The sequence below is a fragment of the Aphelocoma coerulescens genome, chromosome 4A (assembly GCF_041296385.1).
Source record: "Aphelocoma coerulescens isolate FSJ_1873_10779 chromosome 4A, UR_Acoe_1.0, whole genome shotgun sequence".
In the NCBI taxonomy this organism is placed as follows: domain Eukaryota; kingdom Metazoa; phylum Chordata; class Aves; order Passeriformes; family Corvidae; genus Aphelocoma; species Aphelocoma coerulescens.
In genome coordinates, this window is record NC_091018.1 from 950120 (window position 1) to 969911 (window position 19792).

Consider the following 19792-nt stretch of genomic DNA (forward strand, 5'->3'; position numbering starts at 1 on the left):
CAGCCTCAGACCTTTCTCTAGAATTCTTATCTTCTGTGTCCAGATCCCCCAGGATTTCTCTGCTGACCCTGGCCCATGTGTCCAGCACATCCCCTTGCAAAGGTCACATCTTCAGTTGGGCTCCTGTGAATCATCTCTCTTCACTCTTCTTTCCCCTACATCTCTTAGTCTTCACCCATATGTTATGTTCAAGTAACAGACACGTCAGGATACAATTTTTTTTTTGCAACTCCATGTGCCTGGTAACAAGTTTCTGCCTATTAGCACAGCTAAAGCACTTAAAATATAAATAATTCTTCTTCCAGCTCATTAAATCCCACGCCTCCTCCATGTTCAGACATTTATCTGTTCCGGATTTTCACGGTGGCTCAGCAATTTATTTTAACTATGATAATTAAATACCCTGGCTTTCAGAGTGATCACAGTGTTGCTGCGCAGAGCAGAGACATGAAATCGATCCTTTCGTGCAGCACTTACCAACAAATTACACCAGAACCAGGTAATTGCACAAAGCACCTCCTACCACAAATACAGAATGTGGCTTGTTAGGGTTTCATTAGTGCTCTTTCTGTGTAAGATTATCTCACCTGAGCCATACCATCGAAATGATCCAAGTCCTTGAGCCTCTGTTTCACTTGGGGGACACTGTCACCAGTGTCGGGCAGCTCCACTTGCTGACCCATTAAAAATTCAATGGCATTCTTGACCTAGACACAAAGAAGACGACTGCTGCAAAAGGATACAAAGCACAGCCAGGAAATCATTCTGAGACCAAAATTAATCACACTTGAGCTAAGACTGCTAAATCCAATAATACAACTAGCGTCCAAGAACTAATTTCTAAATTCAAAGATGTGTCCATCAGCAAAATCCACGCAGCTGCAGGGCAGTGATACCTCAATTAGCTCTGAATGAGGAAGCACAGCGCTCTCCCCAGGCTAGCTAGCTCTGCCACAGTCAAGGAACAGCAGCGTAAATTAAATGCTCTCAAAATAAAAAGCATAAAAACTTCTCTCCATTAGGTCTCCAACTCTCCCTTCTGCCATTGGAAGCGTATCTGATCCTACCTCTTGAAAACTTTGCTCAAACTTCCAGAGTTGTAAATATTGTTCCATTTTTAACTGGTGTTTTTCCCAGAAGCCATCAAAAGCAGTCTCCATCTCACGCAGCTGACCAAGTAACCTTGGGCACAGACAAAGGACAGGATTGGAACAATTTGCAAACAGAGGACAAGCAGAGATGGACAGGAGCTAGAGATCACTTATACAGGCCTTCTGGACCCAAGGTCTCAGAAGAAGTCAACACGACTTGAGATGAGTCAGAGAGAGTTTTAATGAAACCCTCACTGCAGGTGACAGCACCTGTGTGAAGCATTTGTTGCTATCTCCGTTTATCCAGGTAAAACCTGGGAGCCTGGCATGGGAGAACCCTGCATCTGCTCCACAGCCCCATCATAACAGTGGGGATAAAAATCAGAGCAAGTCAAAATCATGAGACAAGTTGCCCAGCAATTTGATGGACTGCAGCAAAATTCTGGTATATCTTTGTCTTTGATAGGTGACCTAAATAACACATCTACACCTAAATAATTGGAGTGTTTCCACTAAAAAATCAGGGAAATTAGGGACATAGTGCACTCACCGATTCACAGTCTCCCAGTCCCCAGGCCTCTCCTGCTGCTGGTCCTGACTGCACTCCCCAGAGTCAGGCTCTTCAAAACTGCTCAAAAGCAAGTTTCCCTCTTTTGTGACTGCTGTAATATCTTCCTGTACAACACAAAACATTTCTGATTCAGGCTATTTATTGTGAGGTGAGGGTAAGTAATTTCGTGTTTCTCCTGCCTTAGTTTCCCTGTGTGAAAAGAAGCACCAAAATCCAACAGACCGAAGGACTCCCAGCAGATGTTTTAGTCCTCTTAACATGGAGTTAGCCCTGGAGCTGCGTGAGGCTGAGCCATGGACTGGTCACTGGGTGGAAACTAGCACACATGAAAACATCAGGCCACAAAATGATTCAAGAGGCAGGAGGCCAGCACGGCCCCAGCTCTCTCCTGATGAGCAGGTGGTGGTATGAGACATCTGTCCACAAGTTCATGTCTTCGAGCAAGATTTTCCACAGCTTGAGGCTGTGCTTCTCCATCAAGGTCAGGAGAGGAGGCTGTAAGAAGAGCATCTCCTGGGGGGACAAAGCCAGGACTGAGCCCACACAGCACCACTCACTACAACCTCTACATATAAAGTCAACACCTCCAATACAACCTCTGCTTAGGGAAAATTTTAACCCTTGGTGGGTTCATTAGCATCAGCTGAGGTGCTTTGTGCTGGCTGGGCTCAGCCCCAAAGCAAACAGGTGCATTTAGACAACTATTTTCACGAAAAAGAGGCCAAACGCAGAAATGAGAGGGAGGGAGAGAGGGAGGGAGAGAGGGAGGGAGAGAGGGAGGGAGGGAGAGAGGGAGGGAGGGAGGGAGGGAGAGAGGGAGGGAGGGAGGGAACACATGTAGCTGATAAACTGAGATGGAAGAGGCCCTGAAGGAATGACCTGTGTATGGCTCCACTGCAGAGCCAGGTATTGGAGGAGTGAGAGCCCATCCTGGCAGATGGCCAGGTTATTATTGCAAGAGAAACAATGCCAAAACCTCCTCAGGGAGAAGATTCAGAAAGCCCAGACTTGCTTAAATGTCTGCCTGCCCCAGATAGCTCCCAGCAACCTCAACATAACATCAGCTTCAGGACAGCAGCCCAGGAGCAGGACATGGCTGCAGGAACAACCACAAGGCAAAAACCCCATCTCCTTTTGATACTGCCACATGCAGGAGACTCAGAAGGGAGGAGGAATTATGCAGCATCCTTTAGACTGCGGGTGGCTGTTATTTCATCCTCTTACACCTCACTCTCCAGAGACCCATGTTCCTCTTTTGATTCAAAGCCATTCATTATCCATACAGCAAAGCAGCCCGCCTGTCAAACGGGTGTTAACTTGACTTTTTCTGTTCAGTATATCAATGGGGTTAATTTCTTAGTTACTCTATTTAATTAATTTCTGTCATTTTTTCATTGTGCTTGCAGCCAGTTTCTGTTCAGCATCACAGCTACATAAATTATTCTGATTGACTAATTATCTGAATTCAGGAGTCAACTGTACCAATCTTGGGGTTGTCATGAGAGAGACAAGGATCCCATGTCTTGCTGTCACCACAAACTGTGCAGTTTCTCATCTGCTTTTGTGTTTCATGGTCTTAGGAGGAACAAAAGAAAAAAGCCAACAGACCTCATTTCAGTCAAAAGCCAATGAGTGGTTTTGATATTTGAAATTAATAGGTGAGAAATTAAAAGCAACAGATGGCTTGTACTGAGTGCTGCTGTGCTTTCTACGCAAATGAAAGCACGTGACGTGTTTTATTTCTCCACAGAGAAAAGTGGGCATTGCTGACTGGTTTATCCACAGAACTACTCTGTGTAGTTGATATTTGCCCCCTACACTGTGGCCACAGTCCTGAGAACGAAGCTGAAGTCACTGAGTCATGTTGCAATAGATGTAGCTGCTATTTTATATCCCTCTCCTCATTTTCAAAGAACAGATAGAGGCCCACTGGCAGTATCTATAATGATACTTTCTAAACATGCACACACGCGTTTATGCCTACACACAGCACAGTTTGGATGACATTCTCAGTATTTCTTAGAGGCAGCTTTCTGGGAACTCATCAATGACAAATGATTATAAATTAAAATAGATATACAATTCTTTGACTTAGGTAAATGAAACCTGTCACAAAGCAAAGGAGCTCATTCTTCAGCCACACAGAACAACTATTAACACAGTGACTGCTTCTGAAGTCAGGGTTTGGGGCCAGGCCTGTGCTGCTCCCTCAAAGATGCAGGAGCACCAAAGACAACAGCCTGATAAAGCAGCAGCCGGCTGCACCAAAGCTTCCGTTGACTCCTGTAACAATATTAATTACAATCACAAAGAGTAGAAAAAAAATTTAAATATTCAAGAAACAAGTGTTGTTTAAGACAAAACCTGAAGGCTCACATGAAGACAGGGATCACGTCATGAATGCTCTGTGCTGTGTGCTCATATAGAAATCTTCACCTTGGATACTCCCCAGCACAGTTCCCTTAAGTCCCCCTGGGAAGATCCACCAGGCAGAGGGACCAGGGGACAAACCACCCCTCCAGACCTGCTGCTGAGCTTTGCATGCAGCTTTCTGCAGACAAGGGGGTGAGGCAGAGGGGATCACGAACACACAGGTGACAGAGCCTCCCACGGCCCTCCTGGCAGCCAGACGTGCAAAGCCCACGGGAGGAGAGGCTGCAGACAGCGGCTGCTGCAGGCAGCAGGGAGCTGGCAGCTCAGGCAGTTTGCTGGCTCAGGCAGGGAGAGCTGCTCAGTGCGCGGCAAACGCACAGGGAACGCACAGAAACAGGCACGCTGTGTCCTGCTGTCTGACAACGCGTACACGTGCATGGCAGGGAAGGAGGAGTGGGCACCAAACAAAGAGGCCATGAACCACCAGAAGCCCCACGAGGCTGTGCACACCTCGGAGCTCTGCTGAGCCGTACCTTGAGCTGGCAGTACCTCTCGGTGCGCAGGGCCAGGATGCGCTCGATCGAGTACATGTCCTCCGGCAGCTCCGTCTCTGCCAGCTCCGTGCCAAAGCACTGCAACATCTGGGCAATTTCCTTCACAGTTAGTGCAAAGCTCTCTATGGCCTGGTGGGACACAGTGATTGCCATTAGCTCGGGATTCACGATATTCCTACAGCTCATTAAGAGTGCACGACGAGCCAGGGCTGAGGTGTGCAAGGGGAGCCCACCAGCTTGCTCTGAGAGAGGTGGGTGCCACGTCCACGGCAGACAGAGAGAACATCCCACTGGCAATCCAACCTGCCATTCATTTGGGAGACAACATCCCAGGGAAAACTGAGAGTGTACAGGAAGCATATAAACATATGGCAAGGCACAACTCAGGGAATTAAATGCCTGATTCCTGGCAGCATTAAAGGAAAATTCTTGCAAAGGGAAAGAAACAAACCTAAAAGGAAATTTTCTGAACTCTCTCCATTTGGTCAGTATGCAGTAGGGAGTCTCACTGCTCTGGTTCCCAAACACAGCTCTGATATTAATCACATTAAGAGACCATTATTAAAAAGAAGCCTATTTTGTATCTCCCATTAAGGGAATTTTAATAAAGATTTATAAAGACACATCTTCCGGGAGCCGTTTCAAAAGGAGCCTGAGGGAGTCAATCATCCACTTCCCCTGCAAACCCATCAAAGCCTAACGCCCCTTGGCTCCTTTGCACATCTGATCCAGGAGGTGCAGTGGCTTTGGGGGCTACTTTCAGCCACCCACTGCTCACTGCCTGCCTGCAAACCCTCCTCAGAGAGCCCCAGCCGGCCGAGAGCCCGTGCCCAGCCGCACTCACCGTCCTGAAGATGACCCACTCGCTGTGGCAGTACTCCAGGGTGCCCCCGAGCTCCGGGGTCAGCTGCTGCTCATCGATGTACGTCAGCAGGTCGCTCACCGAGCTCAGCATAACCACCTGCACACAGGGCACTGCTGTCAGCTGGGGATCACCGTTCCCACCCAGCAGACACACACCAGGCACACAGAACTTTTATGGACCTAAAACTTGACTTTGCTCTACATATTGTTTTGGAGCAGGGCTTTCTTCTTACACTTATGGGTTAAAGCAGCTTTTATCTGGTGTATCTGACCATTCCTGAGCCACCCCTCACCTCCCAGATGCCTTCTTCCCTAAATGCAAAGCCCAGTGAGATGCTGCCAAACAGGGCTCAAAGCAAAGTGATGCAGGTTTAAGTAAGGGATGACCAATAAACCGGAAAGAACATATACATTTTAATAGGTTATGAAGCATGGACCAATTTCACATAAATATATACTCATGATTTTTCGTGTGTCTTGATCTGCCATGGGATATGTCAAGAATGTTCAAAATTGTGCAAAGAACAGCAATTTTAGAGTGAAAAATGTAAAGTTTGTGAAAATCATGCTATTTCCTAAAGGAAAGCATTAATTTGTTTCCTATGTTTGTAATAGCATCAACCTGAGATTCTATAAATTTACTTTTCTTCTCTTAATTATTCTCATTATGTCCTATAATCAAGGTGGTTTTAAAAGTCTGGAAATTTTGAATTGAGAATATAAACTCATTTCAGTTGCTATTTTAGGAACAAATACCAGCATGATGTTGGTATGGAGTCTTAGATGAATATGGGTGAAATTCATAACAAAAGCTCCCCTAGACGTCTTTTGACTTTTCAGACAAATTCCTGGCTACTCTTCACATAGAATGGTTTGGGTAGGAAGGCACCTTATGGATCATGAAATTTCCAGCCCCTCTCCTATGGGCAGGGACACCTTCCATTATCCCAGGGTGCTCCAAGCCCTGTCCAACCTGGCCCTGGACACTCCAGGGATCCAGGGGCAGCCACAGCTGCTCTGGGCACCCTGTGCCAGGGCCTGCCCACCCTCACAGGAAAGAATTTCTTCCTAATATCCAATCTGTACCTACCCATTTTTAGTGGGAAGCCATTCCCTGTGTCCTGTCCCACCTGGCCCTTGTCCCAAGTCCCTCCCCAGCTCTCTTAGAGCCTCTTTAGACACTGGAAGGGCTCTGAGGTCTCCCTGAAGCCCTCTCTTCTCCAGACTGAGCAGCCCCAGCTCTCCCAGCCTGTCTCCAGAGCAGAGGGGCTGAGCCCTCTGAGCGTCCTCTGGACGTGCTCCAGTGGATCCATGTCCTGCTTCTCCTGGGGGCAGCAGCAGAGTGGGACAGTGTCACCCCCGAGCCGAGGTGCACGGGCAGCCCCTGATCACACAAACAGCTCTGCACCCTCGTACCGGTAACTTGAGCAGAAAATCCTCCTGGCTGAACCGAAAGCCAATGTCAGTGAAGGTGCGCTGGAAAAAGCCCGTGGGACGCAGAACCATCACCAAGTGCAGATTCCCCGGGAAGGAGGCCTGCAAGGAAACAGAGACAGCATCCACCCTGGGCACATGGCAGGTCCAACAACAGCTTCCAAATGCACTGAAAAGAGGGGGCATCATTCAATTTCAGGGGTTTTTTTCTGATTGCTCCTGACAGCCTTTTCTTATTTTTAAAACAGGAGGGAGACGCTGGGAGTGGTTTAGAGATGCGGGATGTAACTGCAGAGGGGTTGTCCAGCCCCACTTCCCCTTGGAGCAGGCAGGAGTTCAGCCATGCACCTTGCAGGCACACTTATTATAAACTTTAATAATACATATACTGTTCATCATTATAACTTGGGGAGTGAAATTACGACTTAGCAGGGAACAGAGGGCTGGAACGCTGAGAGGAATGACAGATTGAGGAAGCAAAATATATTGCCAAACTTGCTAATCATCCCATAACTGCATCAAGCACACTCGTCTTGTCCTTGGTAATTACCAGGCAACATTTAATTCGTGGCAAGAATTTGGAATTTCCTGTCTACACTGCTGGAGCCTTTTCTCAAGCATATGGTTGGCAGGTGCATTTTTAAATAGATCTGTGAAAAGGGTGTTTGAGAATGAAAAAGAATTTTTAAGAAAGTAGGAGTTGCATCATTAAATTACGGATAAGCGCATGGTGCAAAGACTTGGGTTAATTAGGACATGATTTACTCTCAGATCCTGCCAGGCCAGGTTACATTTCTCCATATATTCCTCCTTATAATATCCTCCCCTGTGAAACATGACAATAACATCTATACCAAGGGTGAGGGTAATGAACATGTTTACGTACTTTGCACTGCAGGGCACTTCATCTGTGCCTTCAAAACAAAGATCACTCCCACAAACATGCATTAGTGTTGTTTAAAACAGGCCTGATTTACACTTGGGATCTGACATCTGTGAACTGCACTGTCACTCATTCGCTCTGTTTTCTTGGGTAGAAAGGGGCAGGTTGTGTCTTCCACTGCCCACAACTTCACTTAGAAATGGACAGTGACTTCTAGGATCATATAAGCTACATAAATCCAATATATTGATCTGTTATTTCAAGTAGGAGCAGAAAAAAAAAAGATTGTGAATGAAATGACAAATTCATACCCTTTGGAAGCCAACAAGAGCAGTGCCAGGGACAAAGATTTGGCATTGGAAACAACAGCAAACCATTAAACAACAGAGACACTGGTGCTGGCTCCAGGCCCCGGGGGCTGTGCTCCTGCTCCAGGACCTGGGCAGCACACAATGCCTCCTCTGTGACCTTCAGGCTCCTACCTTGACTCTCTCCTGAAAAATGCATCAGGAATATCTTTGAGAACAACCAGCCAAAAATTCATCCTCCCTTGGTCGGATATCACTATTCCCCTTCATCCCCTGTCCCCTTTAACCCTGTTTGGCATTTCGAGCTTTGGCCTCTCTTACTCCTTCAAGTCCTTTTTAACAAGCACCCTTTGAGTGCAGAGCAAATTCCCTGGAGGAAGAGTCTAGGTCTCCAAACCATATTCCCCCACGTGTAGACTTTGAATGTCTTCTCTTATGAGCCCTTGGGCAGGAAACCCACAGCTCCAGGAAGAGGGACCAGCAACCAGGAGGCAAGCAGAGCTGCCTGCCAAGACTTCACTGCACAGTGACAATGTGTGAAATGCCCGTCTGAGAGCTGAGAGGCCCTTGGACACACCTGGTTTCAGGATTCCAACACGTTCCACACAACACACAAGAAGAGACCACAGCACTCACACCCTTCTGCCACGGGGACAACCTTATGGCCATATACACACAACTGCACCCTTTGTGCTCCTTGATATTTCACCTCAAAATAGCTGAGTTTCCAGGGCAGGTGATTTGATTTTCATTCAGTTTAGAAAGCATTTGGGGATTTTTCAGCTGATCTTATAGGATCAAGGTCAGCACTTATGAGTAGCTACAAAACAAGAAATGCAGCTTTGCAAATGATCCCTAATATATTCCAAGCATGGAAAAAAATGAACAAGCCAAGAAATAAGCTTGCAGAAAGACAGACACCAACCAAGCCATGTCCTGTGCCCTCTTAGAGACTTAAGGGAAGGGATGAAATGTTAGAAAAAACCCTACATAGACCAATAATTCCTCAACATAACATTCCTGTAGGGACTGCATCTTTTTAAATCATTGTTACAATTTCAGTTTTTCTCAGGGCTGAAGTGTAGATAAGCTTCCCAAAAACTGAACTCTAATGATACTGAAGGTACTGCTGCAAAAAAACCTCTCCCACAATATATTAACGAAAGCAAAGACAAAAGGGTCCTTAATCTTGCCTTATGCTTTATCTTATCATTTTTAAGACTAAAAAGAATCTTGTGCACTTGATAAACCTGAGGTTATGTAACAAAACACCTGAAGAACCCTCTAAAGCCTTTGCCCTCTGCAGCACACCAGGAAAGGCAGAAAGCTACCAGCACAATTCCACTAAATCAGGCATTTGGCAACATTTCACTACTGTTAACTGTCTCACCGACCACAGCCCGTGCTCACAACGTCCCTCCCCTTCCGAGGTCACAGACATGGATACCTTAAGGCCAGTTCAGCAACTTTTTAAATGCACATTTAACTATAACCACACAGAGAGCCCTGATTTAATCAATACAGATGAACTGGGCTAATAAAGTACAAGGACAAGCACTGAAAGCATCACAGTTACTGCCTCCTTACTGAATATCTCATTCTGACACATTTAGTGTGATTTTTTTTACCCCCAATTTTAGGAACTCGGTTTTCAGAGAATATTCTTTCCTGCAGTTCACCGGGGCATCCATGAGGTTGGTGATCAATAAAAAAAAAAAAAAAAAAGAAAAAAAAAAAGTAGTATCTGCCAGTAAGTTTGTTTCTGAGCACTGCAGACTGCGGCCAGGAGTCCTTATACAGGTGCTAAGTTAATGACTTTCTGCTGCCCCTTAAAGGAAAAGTCACGCAATAAAATGCCAGCCACCGCTAATTTGAGCCTTTAACTTCCCCCAGAACCAGAATGAAACTCCCAAGCGCTCTGCTACCTTTATTTCAGCCGGCTGCATAATTAACCCCCCAAAGATGCTGTCAGCATCACTGGGGCACAGATCTGTGCAGGGCCCCCTCCCTGCCAGCGGCTTTCCCTTCCTTTCCTTTCCTGCAGGCGCAATGACAGAGCCGTTCCTGCGGTTGGAGGCGCCGGGAGCAGCACTGCGGGGCAGCGGTACCCGGCGGTCCCTGGCGGTGCCCGGCGGTGCCCGGCGGTGCCCGGCGGTGCCCGGTGTCCCCGGCGGTGCCCGGTGTCCCCGGCGGTGCCCGGCGGTGCCCGGCTGCTCCCGCACGGAGGATGCCGCCAACCCCCCGCGCCGCCGCCGCCGCCGCTCCGGGCGCTCTCCCGTCCCCGCACGCCGCAGCACGGCGGGCCCGGAGCCTTACCGCATCCCGGGCGGCCCGCCCGCCCCGCCGCGGGCCCGCCTCCGCCATCGCCGCCGGCAGCGCTGGGCCGGGCCGGGCCGGGCCGGGCCGGGCTGGGATGGGCTGGGATGGGATGGGATGGGATGGGCTGGGGATGCTGCGGATGGCAGCGGGCGCTGCCCCGGCTGCCCCGCTGCCAGGGCCGGGCAGGCGGCGGCTCGGGCGGGCAGGCAGCCCTGCCGGCACCCGGCTCCCGGCTGGCAGCCCCGCTCTCCTCCCCAGCGCCGGCTTTGCTTTTAAGGTGGAATGCCAAAAATCATCCTGCAGACGCTCCTTCCTGCGAGAATTGGGCTCTCAGCTCGGAGCTTTCACCCTTCCCCCCTGCCGTTATCTCCAAGGTGCCTTTTCGGGCTGTTTAGTGTTTCGGGGACAAAGTAAGGAAAGATGCTCCGGCCAAAACCCGAGGCTGGACCCCGGCAGTAGTGCATCGCTTCCCGAAGCCAGCGCTAGCCTGATTTGCCCAGGCAATTAGAGACATACACAAAGAGTTAAAACAAAAATCTGTACAGTGTGATAGAAAAATTTTCAAGATCAGATGCACAACCGCAGAGCTGCAATTGCATATACATATGCTGGAAAAAATAGGACACACTCTGTATTTTAAATTCAGCTTCATGGCACTCCTTTATTCCAAAATTGTACAAAGATCAGAAAAAGACGGGGTTTTTTTATTGCATCAAAGCTTATGATGTGTGATTGACAGGAAATCAAGATTTAATTTTTTGTCCTTAACACCTTCTGGACACAGAGACAGCCCTTTAGGACCAGACTCTGTTTTTAAGGCAATATTCTCAAGTCTTAAGATTTAGTGGACACAGGTTTCCTGCTTCTCATCCCTCTTTGCACAGAGCACCTCCCCATTCTTTGCATGGACAGCCCTGATACTGCAGGCAAAGTCACCTCCCCACATGGACACATGGCACATACAGGTACACAAACAGGGTGTATACTCAAACCATTACATTTTCTTATTAAGCACAAAATGAATGACACTTCTGTAGAAGCTACAGATTAGGGCAGGATTTTTCCCCATTTGAAACTTCCAGACTATGCAAACCAAGTACATTATCCTTAAGGGATACTCTTGGTACTAGCACCTGTTCAAATGCTGGCAGCAGAACTGAATTTTGATGATCACTTTAAAGAACTACTTTCTAAATGCTGCTTCTTCTCCCGTGGTATGGTAACCACACTTGCTAGTTCAGTCTGTGACATTCAGAAAAATCAGAACCAAAAATACTCTTAGTGGTACCTCATTCACACTGCAAAAAGGGAACCCTCTCTTCTGCCTGTGGGATGCTGACCAGCAAAATGCCATCAAAGCCAGGTACTGAACACCAAGTTCAGCTGTACCAGTATTAACAATTTAAAGTACTGTAAGACGTAGCTTTATCAGAACCAGGTTTCCTGTCTCAGTACACACCCTTGACTTCATTCTTTCTCAGATGGACCAATGTCTTTAACCATTCAATGATTATATGCAGAAACAAACAATAATAATACACTCAGAATATTTCCATTGAGTTACCCACATGGCATGGTGTGGTTGGGAAACGATTTGTCTGTTAGCTCCTACCTCCCCATGCACCCCCAAACATGACTTTTCTACAGCTGCATGCTCTACTGTAAAACCAAGCTGATTCCAAGACAATGCAATGCAGAATTGCAAAACCTCACTTGTGAGCTATGTTCAGATCAGATACGTGCTAACGATGTGTAGCACATAAACGTGTGCTAGATCATTTAAAACACATGAATGCATACATACACTTTTAAAATAGATTTTTCCACCCATACCCACATACAAATGCTTGTGGCTTGTGAAGCCTGTTTAAAGAACCTAAAACTTTCAGTCACCAACAATTAGGTAAAACACGGTCTCACTAATAACCAGTGTCTAGAAAGAACATATATGAAGCCAAATTTTCCACCCGTCCAAAGCACAGAACATGGCACAAAACACATTTGAACCACTGCAAAAGAGTATAAAACCCAGCAAATGGATCAAACAAGCAAGTTAGTACACAAACAGCCCATTTATGCACTCAAATTAATTACAGGGCCATAAACCAAACTACTACCTAGAGAGAAAGCAGGAGCATCACTGCTCCTGGTTCCCAGTGCTTCCTGAAGGAGATACAGAGTGGGCATGGTGACTTAGTACATTAAATGCAATTAACATTAAAGAGGACTTACTGCTATTTTTTGGAGAGTCGTTTTGACTGATGTCCATGTGTCCAATCTTCTATCCAGGATTAGGATAAATTTAGTGTCAGACTCGTGTTGACTGTGAGATAAGAAAATACCAATATCCAGATAATGTTTTGAGAAAAGTGACTCTGTTCACAAAAAAACCCCAAACCCAAGAACACTGAATGCAAAACACATTCTGGTATTGAGGAAATGTGACTCTGTTCCCAAAAAACCCCAAACCCAAGAACACAGAATGCAAATCACATTTCAGTATTTTTACTGATCCTGAAATTCCCTTTGAAAAAATTTTCCTGAGCACCCAGACTCTTTCCAGTGGTGCTTAGCAACAGGACAAGGGGCAACAGGCACAAACTGAAACACAGGGGATTCCATCTGAATATGAGGAAAAATGTCTTTCTCCTGAGGGTGACAGCACACTGGAACAGGCTGCGAGGAGAGATTGTGAAATCTCCTTCTCTGGGTATTTTAAAAAGCCACCTGGGGCTTTTAATATCTCCAGATATTCCAGCGCAACCTGCTCCAGGTGAAGCTGCTCTGGCTGGGGGGTTGGACTAGATGATCTCTAAGACTCCTGTCAACCCAAGCCATTCCCTGATTCTGTGAACTCCACAGCTCCTTCCCACCCCAATCTTTCTGTGATTCTGTGATTGTGGTAGCCCAGGGTTAAGCACCACCTCTGATTTGTGTGCAAGGTGGTGACAGCCGATTGCTGGAGACCTGATTGCTCTTGAAACCCAAACTGGTCTTGAGAAGGGGCCTGCAGAGGCCAGAGGAGCTGTGCCCTGCCCAGGAGCTCCAGGGTGCCCAGCAGCCTCCCCCAGCTGATGCCCCAGACCCCCCTGCCTTCACTGCCCAGATCTTCCTGCTGAGCTCAGGTTACAGCAGCCAAGCGATGACTCCTGGCTTGTTTTGGCAGGAGACAGCAGAGATGACACCAAGCCAGGGCAGAGCAATGCCAGCCTGGCAGAGGGAAAGGGGGAGCTGGTGCTCAAACAGGCTGTGGTGGCTTCCCCAGCACGTCCTGCTGGGGAATCAGCGATTGCTCCAAGGCGTTTTCCAACACTCCGGTTCACTTGGCAAGCACAGGCTTCCTGACATCCCTTTTAACAGCAAATCCTTTGAGTTGCTTTGGAATGCCCAGTCTGACCGGGGTGCAGGTCTGGCAGGGGCCCTAACGCCCGGCTGCCCTGTCTGTAATTCAAACATTCCTTTCCAGGCTGGCTGGGAACAGCCCGGCCAGGCTCCAGCTGTGACAGCCACCCTCCTCCCAGGCAGCCTGAGCTACACACTGCAATCATGTGTGCACACAGCTACAGCTGGGCCAGCTTGTAACCGAGTCCTCCAACGTGAGTGTATTTACAGGACACTTAGGTCATATTTGCAATATTTATTTTGTGGATGCTGAAACAGGATAGCCCTGTCCCACACCACCCTACCCGGGCACCTCCGTGCTGGGGAGAGGCTGCCAGTACACGTGCTGGCTCCCCAGAGGTGGCTCAGGTGTCTGCACCAGGCACAGCCTTGTACAAGCAGCCTCTTGCCAGCATCATCTCTGCTAATTCCTGTGTTTGGCAGGGCAAACACATGGTGGATCACTCAGAAGTATCACACGGCAGACAACACTTGGCAACTTCATCACAGGAAAAAAAAAAAGACGACACTTGAAGCCAGTGCAGGAGCTTTCATTGAGTGCACATCTTGCTGCTCTGGTCTGTGGCAGCTACAACTCTGACAAATATATTTAAAAGGAATTAGCAGCGGTGCTTGGAGGGATAAAAAATAAAACTCCCTTTGACCATAGCAACAATTGACTGCAGATATGTAGAGGCACCCAAGTCCCAAGCTATCCTATGACAGATCTTATGGATCTGCAACATCACACCCAAAGTGCAAAGGTTTTATTTAAATTTATTCAGTGGCTTTGAGGTGTAGAAGAAAAGAGTAGAGGAAAGGAATATAAAATTTTACATATGGGTCATACACAGAACTTCTACATGTAATAAAGTCTGAGGTTGTGAGCATGGTGAGTGTGACTTTTCAGCCAAAACCTTTTTTTGCTTAGAATAGTTTAGGCAACATGAGACACTTCTGCAGGTTTCTCTTAGCTCTGCTCACTCCCACCATGAGCTATGTGACCCAGGTGGGTGGGAACAGGCCAAAGGATCCTTCAGTTTGAGGCAAAAAGAAAACCCGTTGGTTTTTCAGCACACTCTAATTAGAAGGTATGTTTCTGAGCTATAAGAAATAATTCCCGAACTTCTCATGGTGTTTCCCAAGAGTCTGCAATTGAAAAAGCTAAATTGTGTTTACACAGAACTGCTGTAATCATAATAAAACCTGAAGAAAAACCCCAGAATCCAAGTAATTTAGAAAAGGCAGCCAGACTGTAGTGCACTGCCAGTTAAGAAAAGTCAGAGCAAGCCATGAACTCAGGAGAAGGTTATACTCAGAGAGCAGCCTCTGAGCATGCTAATTTACGTTTATCAGTTCCCTTGCAGAAACAAAGAAGAAAGTTCCCAGCAGTCTGACAGCCTTGACATCTACTGTGGGAAATTTGTCATTTATTCTAGGGCCAGTGGAGAAAGTCTGTGACTATTTGCAACCCAGGCCTTGCAGGTTTATCAGATTTCCAGGCCTGTGATGTACCTTTTAGACTGACAATAAAATTAAATCAATGCTTTCTCGCAAGGCTCTGAGGGCTGTTTGTTTGCATCCAGCAGCAGAAAGATGGAGACAGATAACCAGGGCAAGGATTATTTCTCTCTGGGTGTTTCTTATTACTTTTTTTTCCCTTATCCTTAACTTTGTATGTGTTGCAGGATGCACCAGACTAAAAATAAAGACCTGGGATGTTTTGCAGGACTTGAAATCAGATCCTGGAGTCTGCAGTTGTGAGATTTAGCACAGGCCTGACAGACTCCTTGCCGCTGGTGGGATCAGAGCACGCCGTCACGACCTGCCCAATATTGAAATTCAGAGGTATTTATAGCCAACAGCAGCCTGCTCTGTGCCACTACTCTGTGTTATCAGTCACAGCTCTAAACCACTTTGTACCTCACCTCTCAGTCTAAATGAAATAGGCAAAGTTTGTCTAAATACCAAAAAGCTGGCTAGTGAAGAGAAGAGAAGAGAAGAGAAGAGAAGAGAAGAGAAGAGAAGAGAAGAGAAGAGAATATTTCAGTAGAAAGGGACCTACAGAGAAAATCTGTCCAACTGCCCGACCATTTCAGGCTGACCAAAAGTTAGATGTTGTTAAGGGCATTGTCCAAATGCCCCCTAAACACCGACAGCTTGGGGAATCAATGACATCTCCAGGGAAACTCTTTCAGTGTTTGACACCCCCTCAGCAAATAAATGCTTCCTAATATCCAGCCTGAACCTCCCCAGGCACAGCTTTGAACCATTCCCACACGTCCTATCACTGGATCCCAGGGAGAAGAGCTCAGCACCTTCCTCTCCACATGCCATCCTCAGGAAGCTGCAGAGAGCAATGGGATCCCCCCGCAGCCTTCTCTCCACACCAGACAAGCCCAGAGCCCAGAGCTGCTCCTCACAGGACATTCCTTCAAGCCCTTCCACCAGACTTGCTGCCCTCTGGACACACTGAAGGACCTTCACATCCTTTTTAAACGTGGCACCCAAAACAGCACCCAGTACTCAAGGTGATGCCACACCAGTGCTATATACAGAGGGATCTTTTTAGTTTTCAAATTTTACTTTAATACTAATTAGGACAGTTTTTTGTAATAACAATCTTACAGATATTATAACTGACTTCAATTGATTTTTATTTTTTCATTTAAGCTTCTACTGGAATTCTGGCTTAACTTGGAAGAGATAAAGTCGTTCGGGCTACAGAAAAGATCTGTATTTGTTGTAAAGACCACACTGTCACAGTCCTCAATCCAAGCCTGGATAAAGTGCTGCTTTATCACTCCTTGGGTCTCTTTTCTGCACATACCAGGATCTGCCACACTCACCTGTGCCTCTGCTTCAAGCACACCATTGCAGGTGCTGCTCAGCACAGCCAGCCTGAAGGCAGGCAGGGCAGCATTTCGAGTTGGATGTGCATGGAATAGAAAGTGGGGACCTACTACTTATTTTCCTTTACAGCTCATCCACACAAGCACTTTCTGCAGCTGCCTCCTGCCTGCAGCACAGTTCCCAGGAATACTAAAAATTAACTTGCCTACAGGACTCACCTTCCTCCTGGCTCTGTTATCAATGCACTTGCCTCGAGGACTCAGGAGTAGCTTTCAGCATCCATCTCCTTTATCTAACAATTATTTCCAGGAGAAAAATGCCTCATGAAATTCAGCTTCCCCAAATACTTCAAACCTTTCAGCTTCCCCAAATACTACAAATCTGACATCCATGAGGTTTTCTCAGACTGGTCTGGGTAGGACACCAGGCAGTTCCTTTGCACAGGAAAGGCACGGGGTTTGCCCCTGCACATCCACAGGCAAGGAGGTGTTGGTGCTCCCACACCTAACTCTGATACTTGAGGAAATAAAATACCTCTGGCAGGTAAATATTTACCTCTTTTAAGGACTTTCTGGGCCAAAGTCTGAGCTCTAATCCCACAGTGTGATGCTGCGGAGGAATGAGGACACAGGGGCACCAGAGCTGACACAGACCTGCCACCCTCACCTAGGTGATGCTCTGCCTGGTCACCTGGGCCTTTCAGCTCCACAGTGTTAGGGAGCACACATTTTTAAGGTGATCAGATATTGGGCAGGCTGTTATGGTGGTAGGAGGAGCAGAGCAGGACAATTAAAGTGGTTTTACTAAAAACATGCAGAACATGTTTGAATCACCAGCAAGCTTGCAGCTCTCATTAGTTCCTTGATTGAGCTTGACCTATTAGAGGGACAGCAAGACTGCTTGTCATGCTAATACCAGGGTGTTTACAGTCAGATGGAACAAGAAGCCTTGGAGAAACCAGACAGAGCCAGGAAGTGCAGATGCACAGACCAGGGCTGTCTGCACAGGACCAAAGAGAAACCCCTCTGGCCAACACCAACTTGGCATAGTCCTGTTCCTGCTGGGCCAGTGCTCTGTGGGCCAGGAGCCCTTGAAACGTCAGAGTCCATCAAAAAGGGACAGAGGAACCAGAGGCTCCTTTTTTTTTTTGAACAGAGGTGCCCAAACACTCCACACTTCCTCCAAAGCAGCTGCTAATGGAAAGCTCCCATCTAGCTGCTGTCAGCCTGCTCTCCCTGCAGGAAGAAATTTGCCAAAACAGGCATTATTCAAGAAAATTAAGCATTCCAGGTAACTGAGTCACCAGGCTCAGCAGCAAGAAATAGGAGGGCCATTAATCTAAGCATACAGCCCTGTATGAGACACAGGCAGACTGTCAGCAGCTTAACCCTGACACACAGGCAGGTAATGGGAGCTGCTGCTCACTGCTGAGCCATCACCTGTCACGGGGACCCCAAACTCTTTGTTCCTGTAATTAGTCTCTTCCTCTGGTTTCATTTCTCTTTTTCCACAGTAATGACTCTCCACTTGTACACGTCAAAATATTATTTTGCAGTGGCACGGCATACTTACGTGGTGACACATGCCAAAGCTTGGGGAAAGCCTGTTGTTAATCAGAAACTTAATAAGCTAAATGTGTGATACATTCCAGCTGACAGGTCACAGGGATGATGTCCACTTCTTACTCTGCAGTTCCTGGCACATTAAATACCACACCTGGACCTGTAAGGGCGTGCGTCCCTCTGTGGTGCTCTGATTGCTGAAGAAGCCCCTCACCCCACACACTGTATCACCCTGAAGATCCCTGCCTAACCCAGGCAGGACCCACACCTCTGCCCACCACAGGCAAGAGCTAAAAGGGAGCCTCATACCTTGGGACTGACGTTAGGTACGTTAAGACTTTCGATACATTCTCCTCAGGCACCTCGTTGAAGCGAGCGTTGTCGGGGAGGGTGATAATCCAGGCCTTGTCCTTTCCTCTTCCACCTGGAAAAAAGACACGGATGCTTCCCTGGCCATGCTTGTGAGGAGGGCCAGCAGCAAAGCCCAGGTGCACCAGTCAGGTCAGAACACGCTGTCATTGGCAGAGAGGTTTTTCACTTCACCAGAATAGCAAAACAAAGCCAAATCCTGCCTCTGAGTCCAAGCACAACACACAAGTGCAGGTTCTAAAAACAAATGTATTGAGTACCAGATACTTCCTTTATTTACTGAGTGTACTTTACACAGGACAGCAAAAGAAATCAGAAATACAAGGGCAAATGAACACACTGGTCTGGAACTTACAAAAATACAAGCAAAGTGCCTCTTAATGCATTGAGCATCGGCAGGTAAGAATATTTTACAGTTTGGCATGAGACAGAAACCTAATCTGCTCTTTCAAACTGCCTCAATGTTTTATTAACAACATTTCTAGTGGCACAGGATACTACCTGATGGGTAATATCCTGTGTGGAGTGTCATTCTGACAAATAGCAAGGAAGTTTATCTGGAGTATTTAATTGCCACAGAGTGAGAGAGAGGCCCTGAAGAAGTTCTCGTACTCACCAGACAGAAAAGCAAACTCTTTCATCAGATCATCACTGATGTCCTTTGCATAGATGGGTATTGCAGTTTCTGGAGAAAGGGAAAAGCAGCAATCAAAATGAAGCACAATCCAAAGCACACATATTTATCAAAGTGTTAATCCAAAGGTGGAATTTGAACCAAGTGCAGCTTCCCTAAACTATGCCTGAAATTTTGTAACAAAGCATATATGGATCTTAGAGATGTTATTTCTAATGTTTCCAATGACTCTAACAGGGTGAAAGCCACAAGTCAGCAACAAATGTATTCCACTAAATGTACCAAGGGAACACTGCCCCTTAGCTTGAGTGCCCTCCCTCAACAGGCCATATCAATGTAAACTTTTATATTTTGGAGTTGGTCATTCTACTCCCTGTTTTACAGAGTCTCCCAGTGCTTCCCACCTCGGCAATGCAATGGGCTGAGGTTTCTGCTAGGAGCAGCAGCATCCAAGGCTGCTGCACTGGGAACAAGGTTGGGCTTTCAGACTGTTACAGTCTTTAATTTTGAACAAATAAGCTTCTGAAATCATGTTTTCACCTGGCATGGGGCCATAGACGTTGGAGAGGCTGTTGTCCTTGTGTTCAGTTATTAGA

General features: G+C 47.0%; 1 protein-coding gene across 5 annotated transcripts in view; it reads right to left on the reverse strand.

Annotated features, from left to right (window-relative positions):
• MCF2 (MCF.2 cell line derived transforming sequence) overlaps positions 1-19792 on the reverse strand; it is a 43916-nt gene extending 24124 nt beyond the window's left edge. For all 5 annotated transcript variants that reach the window (XM_069014998.1, XM_069014997.1, XM_069014996.1 and 2 more), the window contains exons 1-10: positions 19737-19792; positions 19179-19247; positions 18503-18617; positions 12630-12720; positions 6870-6989; positions 5434-5550; positions 4569-4718; positions 1642-1766; positions 1068-1182; positions 588-707 (exon numbers count right to left, since the gene is read on the reverse strand). In XM_069014998.1, coding sequence (XP_068871099.1) covers positions 588-707; positions 1068-1182; positions 1642-1766; positions 4569-4718; positions 5434-5550; positions 6870-6989; positions 12630-12720; positions 18503-18617; positions 19179-19247; positions 19737-19743 — 1029 coding nt within the window. In that variant the 5' untranslated portion in view covers positions 19744-19792. The remainder of the gene's footprint in view (positions 1-587; positions 708-1067; positions 1183-1641; positions 1767-4568; positions 4719-5433; positions 5551-6869; positions 6990-12629; positions 12721-18502; positions 18618-19178; positions 19248-19736) is intronic.